General features: G+C 36.5%; 1 protein-coding gene across 1 annotated transcript in view; it reads left to right on the top strand.

Moving 5' to 3' along the window:
- UFL1 (UFM1 specific ligase 1) overlaps window positions 1–11,762 on the top strand; it is a 38,262-nt gene extending 26,500 nt beyond the window's left edge. Inside the window, exons 12-19 of the mRNA XM_074990863.1 lie at window positions 369–491; window positions 2,846–2,966; window positions 4,362–4,528; window positions 5,686–5,816; window positions 5,990–6,070; window positions 6,818–6,903; window positions 7,403–7,583; window positions 8,304–11,762. Of these exons, the coding sequence (XP_074846964.1) occupies window positions 369–491; window positions 2,846–2,966; window positions 4,362–4,528; window positions 5,686–5,816; window positions 5,990–6,070; window positions 6,818–6,903; window positions 7,403–7,583; window positions 8,304–8,516 (1,103 nt within the window). The 3' untranslated portion in view covers window positions 8,517–11,762. The remainder of the gene's footprint in view (window positions 1–368; window positions 492–2,845; window positions 2,967–4,361; window positions 4,529–5,685; window positions 5,817–5,989; window positions 6,071–6,817; window positions 6,904–7,402; window positions 7,584–8,303) is intronic.
- Window positions 11,763–12,586: the final 824 nt, after the last annotated feature.

Below are 12,586 nucleotides of genomic sequence, written 5' to 3'. Positions count from 1 at the left end.
ACCTCCATTAACAAATAAAATCTTATTTTCAGCCATCAGATGACCTGTTCATGTGTTGGGCAATGATAGCTAGTTTTGTTATCTATCAGGAGTAGTTAGTTAACCAGTGTTGTTTGCATGAGCTATATAAATTGATGTATGGAGTAGTCACATTTTTAGAAGTTCATTTTATTTTAATAATGAAGTGATGACTAAAAAAAGTTGTAATCAGGATCTTTCTTTGCATGTTTTTTAAATATCAGACTCACTAATCTTCAAAATATATTGTAGGCTACAGATAGTCCAGCCCCATTTGTTACCATAGTTATGAAATATTTGTATTATGTGAGGATGCTTCCTTGTGTACTAAACAAATAATTTGCCACCAGAGGGCAGTGGAAGTGTCAGAGGAGGAGGTGGTGGAAATGCCAGAGAGATCAGGATTAAGAAGATCAAGAAGAAAGGAAGAAAGGATGCTGACAGTGATGAGGAATCACAAGCAAGTAGCACAAGTTTGTAATTTTGTTTTATGTAGGATCTACATACAATGGTATGCTCTACCTTGTGCTTTTATGACTCTTCCTATGTTTCTCCACGTCACAGCTATCTGATCAAATAAAATATCAAAATATATTAATGTGTTGATTGGGTTAATTTGTATAAATGAAAATGTATCTCAGAGTAAATTGTGGTGTTGTAATATGCATTCATAGTGAGCATGGTAAGCAATCCTTAAAGAAATCGAAGTAAAAAGATATGGAGTGGAATTTTTACTAAATTCACAAAATGTAGAAAATAACCTTGATTTCAATATGCCGATCCTATTTGGTCTTTAAATATCTGCTGAATAATGTATGATAAACCAAGCAATTCTCATCTAATTCCAAGATTAAACTACCTTAATTGACAGATCCTGGTAATGACTGACTAGAAATAAATGATCTTTTTTCCCTTGAAAAGGAAATCATCCAAGTAAAAGTTTTCACTTTGATTTAGTGACCTGTAGTGGTTGCAGTCGAAAAGTGAGCACAGTTATAATACTTCTGTTTCTTTTCTAAATGAAAGGAGAAACATTGCTTTGCTATAAATGTTGGTAAATTCTAACTAGCATGGTGTTGTATTTCTGCTGCTATAGCATCATAGTATAGACACTTCTGCATTAGCAGAAGACTCTTTTATTGATACAGCTAATCCACCCCTCCAAGAGATAATAGTTATGTCAGTGGACAGATTTTTCCATCAACTTAGCTGTGTCTGTACTGGGGACCGGGGGCGGGGCGGGTGTTCACCTGATGACACTCAGGTTACATCTGCGTTGACAGAGTGACAGAGTGCATCTGCACACAAAAGCAGATAGACAGAGCAATCTGCTCAATCAACAGAGAACAGCCAGTCTGCCCTGCCCACTGTCAACAGACCAGCTGACTGGAAGCTCTGCAAACAGGGCTGCCCAGTGAACCAGAAGCCCTCTCTGTCGAGAGAAGTATCTACACTGCATTTCTGGGCACTGTCCGCACTGAGCCCTAGTGCTGAGAATTTGATGCAAATAAGCAGTCTCGAAAATGACAAATAATGGTTCATTTGCATATTTGCACAACTAATATGTATATTCGTGAGGCTAATGTGTATATTTGTGCCACATATCAAGCAGTGTAGACGTGGTTCTGCTGACAAACGGGGCTTTTGCAGAGTTCAGGACAAATGCAGAGTTTTGTCGAGACTCTGTTGGCAGAATGCTTTATGTGTGTAGATGCTCCCTGAGTTATGTTGACAGAAGGCCCCGTCTGTTGACGAAACTCTTTATTGAGGACACAGCCTCAGTGTATGATATTTTCATATCTGTCAGTGACACATCTAGGTCAATCTAATTTTTAGGTGTTGGCCAGATCATTGAGAGGTAATTCATCTGTCTGCTTATCTACTAGGTCAGATGCTGCCACTGCAGGGGTTTTTTAAAGTATAATCCTCAGTAGTTTAGATTCAAATCAGTCATTGCAAATATTAATATGTTCTAATAAATGTGCTGAGTTTAATAATTTTTGGTGCATGGTATGTGGCAGACTTTTATTTACAGAGTTCTTCTTCAAATTCCCAACCAATTTGACTGAAAGAAGTTCCTATATAAATTGAAATTTAACCATGTCCTCACTTCCAAGACCTTGAACAAGTAACTCTGTCTCTTCCTGTTTGTCCAACCTTTATTGCTTCATCACCTCTACCCTGCCACTCGACAGTGTTGCCATTCTTGATACCTCATTTTCTGTTTCTTTATATAGATCTGCATCTCTCTTTTTGCTGCCCTTTATGCATGGAATCCACTTCCCACGCAACGTTTCCAAGCCACTATCTTGCATTCCTTTTAATTCTCTTGAGAACTCCTTTCTTCTGCAGCTTCCACAAAAATGTCATGCTAAATTTAAAAAAAGTCAACTTGAAAAAATATAAAACCACCAAGATATGTTCATGAATATACTGAGTAACTATGTGATTGTATTGCTGTAAACCCCCATTTCTTCTCTCATTTGTTGCGTGTTAAAATTTAGATGACAACCTAGAATAAAGGGTGCTCTGTCATTTTGTCTGGCTTTTGAGCATTATAAAAGTATAAATGTCTGCACCAAGTAACAAATTTGAAAAAAATCTATAATTGACATTTTTACCTTTTGTGGATAATTTTTGAAAGCACTACTACTCTGTATTTTCATGTCATCTGAAGAGAAATATCAGTCTTTTTATTTGTCATACAGCTGTACTTGCATCGGTGTCAGTCATATGTTTTGACATCCCTTGCTGATTCATTTCACGTTAGGGGTTAGTGCTGTTGTGATGTCTTCTGCCATTAAAATGTTGCTCATGACCATTGCAGGTAGGAGTAGGCACCAGGAGATTCCTTTCATGACACAGGAAGAGGTTCAAGATGTTTTAAGGAGCCATATACATGACTGTCCTGAAGAGCTTATAATAGAACTTGCTGAACATTTAATAAGGTAAGTGCACTACTTCATCATGGTAAAATTAGGTATTTCTCATTCAGAATGAGTCTCCTGCTTGGTTTGACTAGAATATACTTTTTTGGGGTGGGAGAGACAGAGGCTGTATCTACACTGGGTCCCTACTTTGAAGGGAGCATGGTAGCATCAAAATTTTGAGGAGTAAAGGGGCTTTGAAGTTGCGCAGGCACTTTAAAGTACATATGGGTTAGCTGTGGCTACATGCAAGCCGACACTTCAAAGTTGCCACAGGGTAGAACTAGCTTAATGGAGTGCTGCATATGCACCACAGCACTTCATTAATAATCTCCCAACACCCTACTTACCATGCTCCCTTCGAAGTAGGGAGCTAGTGTAGACACAGACAGACTGAAGCCAGAATTTTAGTGCTTGGTACTTAGTGAGGCTCAGTATAATATAGCAAACCTCCTAGTATATCAGAAATCTGTGCTGATATGACATTCTGCGAAATTCTTCATCTGCATGGTGGCAAACTGTATTATGGTATCTGACAGTCAGCATAGTCTGTAGTCTGAGAGTGACCTTGGAAAACCAACACGCCATGCCACTCCTTGATCTGACTTCAGTTCAGTTACCATTTGGAACAGAATATAAATAGCTTCCTTACTGGACATCTCTTTCACTTTTCCCCCACTCTTTTTTGGGTATAGGGACAAGTTTTGTTGCTCTTTGAAACTGAAAATATTGACAAGGACTTAACTGTATTGTAGCAAATTGTGCTGCAGAAAGTACCAGAAACATATAGGCTCCGTCTACACAACAGAGATCTTTCAAAAGAAGTCTTTCCAGAAGATCTCTTTCTACAGAGCTTTTTCGAAAGAGTGAGTCCTCACACAAACAGGCGTATCGAAAGAGCAATCTGCTCTTTCAAAAGAGAGCATCCACGCAGCCCCCACGTTTTTGAAAGAATGGGCCAGGGATCAAGAAATCAGGCCCCAGGAGGACCGCTCGTTCAAAAAAAAGGGCCTACGGAGCATCTACACATGGTTTCTTTTGAAAGAAGCTTTCGAAAGGGGACCCTCTTCCTGAAAGGAGAAAGGAAGGGCGATTTCAAAAGAAGTGCCACCTTCTTTCCATTTATTTTTGAAAGAACACTTTTTGTGTGTAGATGCTCTGTGGGATCTTTTGAAAGAGCCCTTATCGAAAAAATTCTTGAAATAACTCGCTCGTGTAGATGCAGCCATAATGTGTGTTCATTTTAATAATATGTCATCACTTACATGCTATCGCTTTTCTATATTTTTGTTGCATTTTGGAATGTCCATGTGGAACAGAACTATAAAAGCCTTACCATTAGTAGTGAATAAATTTGGAGATAACCTACTTCTTTTTTGTAGCTTTAAAGATCTTCCTTTTCTTTCTTGTTCTGAGGCCCCTAACAAAGAGTTACCAGGAAGTGGTACGTTCAGTATTTGTGTCTTCCACCTCTTCTTCATCTGGAGCTAGCAGGAGGCGGACCATCAAGGACTTGCAGGAAGAGGTTTCAAACTTGTACAGTAATATCCGGTTATTTGAAAAGGGAACAAAGCATTTTACAGGTACAATAAATATTTCCTTAAACCAAGCATTAACAGCATAATACTAGAAAAATGATGAAATTTGAATAACTTAAGAGAAGAGTGACAGATGGTTAAATTTGAGAAACTATGCTGTCATTGAGTGGGTTGAACCTTTTTAATTCGGAATGCTCTCGTTCAACAACATCCATAATCCGGCATGATTTTAGTGATCTGGTTGACCACTTATCATGGCTGGGGCCAAATTTCCCACAGTTCCGTCAAGTTTGTTTACAGTCATCACCCCTAGGTTTCAGTGTTCTGTGCTGTTATTGAGCTGTAATTTACCCCTAAATATCTTCTAAGAGCCCTGTAAGCAGTGAAAGTGTTGATAATGCTGCTAGATAATATTGACCTTCCATGGCCTGAAAAATTCTCTCATCCAGCGCCGGTCAGGTGCCAAGGATGCTGGATTAGAGAGGCTCAGTCTGTAGTTTTATTTAAATGGTGTAAATGCAAAGGAGGGAAAAGAATTACACTGATATTGCAAGGGTGTATATTGTAACTATAGGAAGATTAGGATGAAACTAAGAACAGGGAAATTATGCTATCAGGAAAAATATCCTGATTGTGACATCTGTTTGATTATGAAACAGTCTCCCAAGTGAACTAGCAAAAACCATCATCATGTGAATCAGTTAAAATAAATCATTAGGCAATATACTGTAGTCAAGGCTTCTCATATTTCTTCATATTCAGAACAACCTCTTAATTGGAAGTGTTGTTTCTTTACCCCTAGTCTCTGGAACCTCACTGCTTTCTTCCTTTTTCTCCTGCTTCCCATGAGCGGCTTCAGTCCCACTTATGGCTCAGCTGCCCTCTGGCACCAGTTTCTTCTTATGTAGCTGTATCTCCTAGTAGTATCAGTTGCTCTCACTCTTCCATTCTAGTTGCATTTTTCAGGCCTCTGGGGTCTTGCATGAAGTGAAAAACAATGGACCCTTATAGCAGCATCTGCAAACAAGGAGAGCTTGCATACAAATCCAGCTTACCTTCTGTAGACTACCTTTAGTCCTTAGGCCGCCACAAGGGATCCACTGCTTTAGGGAAGTGTGAACTGTCATGTGGGTGGTTTAGACAACCTAATAAATTACTTTCCTACTCTGCTTTTGCTTACAGAAATAAATTATATCTTACAGATGAGACACAAACTAATCTTGCCAAACACATGCTGAAGACCATTTGTACAGATATCACAAATCTTATTTTCAGCTTTGTTGCTGCCGATTTAATGATGGCAACTGAAGATTGCACTGCCATTACAAGTGAGGTATGTAGATAACATTTGTATTCTTCTTTAAGGCAGTTTCATTTTATTAATCACAATCTTGATACTCTTTCATAATTATTTGCAGCAGTTTTTCAGTTATAAAGTACTGATATGAAAGTAAGCCTGAAATTTATCTGTAAAACAATATTATACTTTTTTCCCCCCCGCAACAGGTCAGAAAAAAGATTTTAGCTAAATTACCTGAAGAAACCAGAGGTCCTTTAAGTAAGCTACATAGTTCTCTGAATGGCAAGGTAATTTGCTCCAAAAACTTACAGATCATATTATCCATTCCACTAATAAACAGCTGAATTAAAGATTCTGATAGGTGATTACTGTTGCCGTGAAAGCTGCATACAAATATTCTATATCCAAATTGTTGTAAATCAGTAAGAATAAGTAAATCTTCATACCTTAAACATTTCTAAGGGGCTGGAGGGCACTCTCAATTTAGGATGTTGATAGTTGAGATTAAAATGCAGTTTCTTCACCTTCATTTGGAACTCTTCATATTTCATGGATCCTCACCCTAAAATTCTTGATTCCCCTTCACCTCTATAGGCATGTAGTTGTCGTAATCATGGATACTAAAATGTGGATTATAGCAGCTGTAAAACAAAACTGGGGAAAAAACCTGGTTACTGCCTAATCTACAAAATAGTTTATAATATTTTCCTTTAAAAAATATATAATATTGCAATACCTCCTGGGAGAGATCATAATTTTTTCCACACTATATTAGCATTAGAATGAATTGTATTCAATTACTTAATTTCATACTCTTTAGTATTTAAAAATATAATCATTTAAAGATTTGTGTTTTTATTTTAAACAAAATCGTTTTCCTCGTATATTGTTTAATTTTCTCTCTAAGATCTGAATGCCATAATTTTAAACACAAAAAATAATGTTATGTAAACTGGGATTTTAGCCATTAGCACAAATTAACTGTCTGTATACACATGTGTATATACGCGTGTCTAATTTTTTTTTTTTGTTAGAGTTTAGAAGACTTTCTTTTGTGCCTTGATTCCTCAGCAGATGCTTGTGATGTTATGGTGAAAAAAGGGGACAAAAAAAAGGAAAGGTAACTTTTAAATTGTATTTATTACCTTAAAGAATTGTTCAAAGTGAGAAATATAACACTATTTCTGAATGCGTTCTTGATAATTATCTTGGTAGCAATTGAACACAGTCAGGTCAGGGATAGGGAAGGAGATAACTTTTTTTTTTTTGGGGTGGGGGGAGTCTTCTTTTTCGGCCAATATAAGGCATCTTTCCAAACATCAGGCATTTAACTTGTACGTAGTGTACCAAGTTTGAACTAATTTTTCTGATAATGGAATTGGCTGCTTCAAATCATTTTTATAGAGACGGCATTTTAAAAGTTCAGGGTTGTATTTTCAAAAGCCTCTGAGATTGGCCTCCTCTGATTATTGTAAAAATGCCACCCATTGATGTTAAAATCAGTTTGCGAGGAGGAAAAAGCTTAAAGTCCATAAAATCAAAATACATATTAGAAATTCCAACCTCATAAAGAACAAAACAGAGAAAAGCATTTTCACTCTGCACTTTTTGTTTTTTAGGCAAATTCTCTTCCAGCATAGACAGGCTCTCATTGAACAACTGAAAAACACAGAAGATCCAGCTCTTGTTTTACACCTGACATCAGTCCTGCTGTTTCAGTTTTCAACACACTGCATGCTTCATGCACCAGGAAGATGTGTACCACAAATCATTACTTTCCTAAGTACTAAGATCCCAGAGGTATTCTACTTCTGTAATAACATCTTTTAGTGTCACACTTTTGTAAGCAAAGCATGGTACAAACCTGAATGAAACTGATTTACTTGTTTTTGTAACCAGTTCTGTAGGTATGGAATATAAAACTCCTCTGTTTTATCTGACTCAGTCTGTTAATTGGCACTACCTGTCTAGCCTCCTTCCGTGTGGCTTCATCTGACACAAGTTGTCTGTAAATTACAGTGATCTGTGAGGATGATTCAAAGAAATTAGGTATATCGGTGTCAAACTCTTGACATTTATGGGATCCACACCATGAATATTCATCAGTCTACAGGTTTCTGCAACTTCTTTGGATTCATTTTTGCTGGACCATTGAAAAGGCCCTTTTTCTCTGATTTTTACATCTCCTCTGTGAAGTGAGAATAAAATCTGACTTCTTTCAGTTTAGTTTTGAAGGAAATCCAAGATGTTCCCAAAAATGTGCTTCAGATGTCTTACTCTCCCAAAGTGGTAGCTGTTATTCATGGCATGGCACTCCCTTCTCCAGTGGTTAAGCGTGCTGTTTCAGATGCTTTTTTGATTACTATAGACATTTTATTTTTGAGATGCCACAAAATATTCATGCGAGATTTTAAATTGTAAAATGTCTTGATGGAAAAAGATTTTCTGACTTTAAGCTTATGAAGTTAGTGGTGCTGCCTTAAATAATCTTAACCTGTTTCTTTCATATTTTCCCCTCAGGACCAACATTCTCTTCTGGTCAAATACCAGGGTTTAGTAGTGAAACAATTGGTTGGTCAGAATTATAAACTTGGGCAAGGAGATGACAACACAGTGGATAATCTACAGGAGGAAGAATGTGCAGACAATATTCGAAAAGAACTTCAAGCAATAACCACCCCTCTTAAAGATCTTGTTCTCAGGCCCAGAAAATCTTCAGTCACAGATGAGTGAAGGTTTAACTAAATTTAATTCCAGTGAACAGTCAGAATATTATTGTTTCTGAAAGGAAAAAGATGTTCACTGCATTCAGGAATTTAAGAATGGTTGAGATGGCCTTGGCTTCAGAAACTTTCCTTATAGAATTGTAGTTTGAAGGAGAGCAGACAGTGATGGATATGAATTTTGATTTGCATTGTTTATAAAAAAGATATTACCACAGTGTGCACATTTGGTATATAAGACACTGATAGCAACACTTTTGACTATAAAATTAAAATTCTAAGATGGACCCTTTGTATAGCATTTCAAGAAATAAGTCCTTTTTCAAGTTGATTCTTTTACATATATCCATACATTTATAATTTACTTTACAGCTGTGGGTTTTTTTTCTTTTATTTACTTCTGTAGTAATTATCATAATATAACAGTTTGTCCAGATTTCACAGCTACACTTTAAAATTATGGTTACAGGGATATAGTAGTATGGACTGAGAAGTCATCTTTAATCTCATGAGTTGGAGTTTTGAAGGTTTTTAACCAGAGTTTATTGTGATGAATTAAAGATGAATTTCTACATCTTTTTCGATGAATTCCAGTGAGTTCTGTACACACTATTATTTCTCATCTTTCTATGTTAGCGAATGAATTGCAATAAAACTGTTAAGGAGTGCAAGTGACCAGTATTAGATTTTTTGTTTGTTTTTTTGCTTTGTTTCATTTTTGAGGGGTGAGGTGGGAGTGATTTTTGTAGCTAATGCCCCGATTACGTTGTTCATTTTGTTCATGTAACTGAAGGACACATTTGCTACCACACAATTTGAGATATGATTCCTAGAGAGGTTTCTTAGGAGCAAATATTCATTATGTATACTATTTTTATTTGAGGGAGTTTGGTTCAGAATTTTTTACGCTTTACGGTATGTTTCTTGAAAAGAAATTCTGCAAATGTTAACCATTTGGGGTCTCTGGTACAATGTTTTTGTTTTTCTGGTGGTAACCTATTCCCAGAGGTACTTGATATTATTTAACAATACTTTGTCATGTTCCATTGTAATTTAAATCCTCATTTATACATGGGGTGCATTATATGTTTGAGAGAAAACATGGAAAGAGTACCAACTAAATTCTTGCCTGTATTAGTTAATTATATAATTTTATGTTAGTTCTATATTTTTATTTGTTTTGAAGCCAGTGTAGTTTTAATTTATCAAATCAGTTTCAACTTATCATTAGAGTATACTTCGATTATCTACACTTGTAATGTTACCTACTTGCTTGCATAAAATCAAGCTTGAATAGTAAGGTAATAGACATAGGTATCCAGCAAAAATAGTTGTTCTAAGTATTCTCCCACTCTTGCCAAAACTCTTTTGGCTTTGAGAAAAACCTATAGGGATATTACCAAGTTGCATAGGCTGTTGATTTCCTGCAGGTTGGGTGCAGTGCAGTACACCAGGTAAAAGCCAACCTAAAATATCCCCAAAATTGTGTTTGCAGTAAAAGGTGGTTTGAGACTTTCATCTTTTTCGCATTTGGTCTTCTTTTTAGAATGGTGTTTACAAAACCTGAAAAGAAGCCTCCCTGCCCCAAAAAAAAGGCAAAAAGTGAAATATTCTGACTGCTTTAACTTTGTTAAAAAAAATGGTTTGCTTACAGTATATTTAGTCTATTGTTACTAAACCTAATAGTTCTAATTTTCATACATTAAATGTGCACACTTTCATATGCCATTGATGATTTTATAAATAATACTTTACAATTTGATATGCTTGTGTAAATATATGTTAATAAAATGAATTAGTAAGCAGATAAAATAGGTTCTGCTGTTGACTTCACCACTGATATTGAATGGACTTGTATTTGTTGCTTGTAAATTTCAGTTGTTAAGGTGTTCCATTTGATTTGTTGTATTTGCAATTACACTTGCTTCTCTTTTGCTAAATACTGTTGTAAGACATAATAATGAACTTAATACAAGTCTTCTACATAATGCAACAGATTTTTAAATTATAGGCCACATCATAAGAATAATAAACATTCTTTAAAATAGATGGGAAAAAAGTACTAACATTCCAATAGTGGTCTTTTCCTAGAATTTTCAGTGGTTAATTAAGAGAAATCTTCAGCAGTATTTCTATGCCAGAAAAATTGGATATTTGTCCATGAAGTTCAGAGGTTAACATTCCTAGATAGAGTTGACTTAATTATGAGAGAGAGAGACAGAAGGGAGATAAATGAAATATTTTTATCCAAACAATTTGCTGAATATTTTTCCTTTATATGAAGGGTTTAGCCAGTGGGGAAAAGGAAAGGATTCATTCCTATTCTTTGGATTCTTAGTCTAATCATTGGATGTTCAGTTCACAAAATAAGGCTGCCTATTTCTTTTTCGTATAAATTCATATTGTAGCTTCATTTAAAATTACTCTTTAGAAGAGGGCCACAACTAAGCATTACTATGGACAAATTGCCCCTCATTCTACTCACTAACTATACATGCTTCATAAAATTTCTTGTATAAAGGCTCTTCGAAAGGGACTTTAAAAAAAAATGGGGGAAATAAACTCTTGAGGTTATACTTCAAAAAGTGCTGACCTTTGAAAACTATTTTAATATATTGTGTACTCACAACATAAATGACTTGCACAAATGCAGTCTAAGGCTATGTCAACAGTACAGCGATCTGTCAGCAGAAGTTACTGTTGGATGATATCTTCCAACAAAAATTCTATTGACAGATTGCAGCCACATATGAAAGTGGACCGCTCTGTCAATCCACTCTGTCGAGAGAGAGCAGCCAGACTGCCCAGCTGCTATCTCGACATAACGGCCAACTGGAAGCACAGCAGATGGGGCTGCCCCAATGACCCAGAAGCCCTGTCTGTTGACAGAGGGCCCCCTGGAGCATCTGTGTGGCTTTTTTTTGTTGACAGATTCTGTCAAGAACGGCTTTTTGCCTCATGGGGGAGAGGCAGAAGGTTGTTGACAAAAGCGCCAAGTTCTATCAATGGTATGTTGACAGAACGCATTTTTCGTGTGGATGGTCCACAGGTTTTGTCGTGTAGATGTAACTTCAGATAGGTGGCGAGATCTCGCAGAGGTTGTCCTGAGCTGCTGATATTTAAAACTTCTGTTAAAGCCTTCTATATGCCTTTCGGTTAATGTTTTAAATGGCTTCATGCTTTAACCTTCACATTTTTGTGGCCTTTCTGAGAGAAGTTTACTACTGTCATGGAAAGCATTTTATAACTGGAACATGAAAGTGATGGTCTTCTGAAGATTTTGTGAGAGCATATATTTTAAGTAAATATTTGTGCTTTTTTTTCAAAAGTGTAATCTGAAGAATACATACACACACAAAAAAAAAATCAATGTAACCATGAACTAGGTTTTCAGATTATTTTCCTGAATTGTCAGGGATTGAAACCTTAGTTAAAAAAAGAAAAGTGAGTGAATTGGCCTGAGCAAAATAAAAAGGGGAGGAGAGCTGATAACACCATATCAGTGAGGGTAGAAGTGGAAGTTTAGGTTAAATCTGGCTGGACTTGTTACTGCTGTGAAATAGGTTGCTATGAAGGCCTGTGTATTGCAGTAGCCCATTTGAGGTTCTGAGAAAAGTGCAGCTGACTTTTACTTTACACATTATCTTCAAATTAACTCCACTTCATACTCCTTATTAGTGAACATTTTCACTTTGCTTTAAATGCTTAAAAGAACAAATTGGGTAGGCTATACAGGTGTAATCTCCATCATGCAAATTTATTTTGAGAATTTGGAAAGAATACTTGACGTTTGAAGAAAGCAGTGCTCGAGGGGAAATGAACATATATTTTGTACATTTCTCTGAAAAGAACATACTGTTTGTAATTTGGTGTACTTATCATACAGGAGGAGGCTAGGCCATATGGTATGGGCTTTAACTGGCCACAACTTTGGGTCAAATTATACCCAAGCTTCAGAGAACAGCCTACTGCAGTTACAGCCCAGGGGTCCTATTTGGGTGATTTTGCCACAGGGGAGAGAATCCATGGTTTTTTGGTGCCTCCACTGGCATTCTTCCACTGTTCAGAGTGGAGGTGAGA

Source organism: Carettochelys insculpta, chromosome 3, assembly GCF_033958435.1.
Source record: "Carettochelys insculpta isolate YL-2023 chromosome 3, ASM3395843v1, whole genome shotgun sequence".
Taxonomy (NCBI): Eukaryota; Metazoa; Chordata; order Testudines; family Carettochelyidae; genus Carettochelys; species Carettochelys insculpta.
This window is presented reverse-complemented; position numbering and strand designations above follow the sequence as displayed.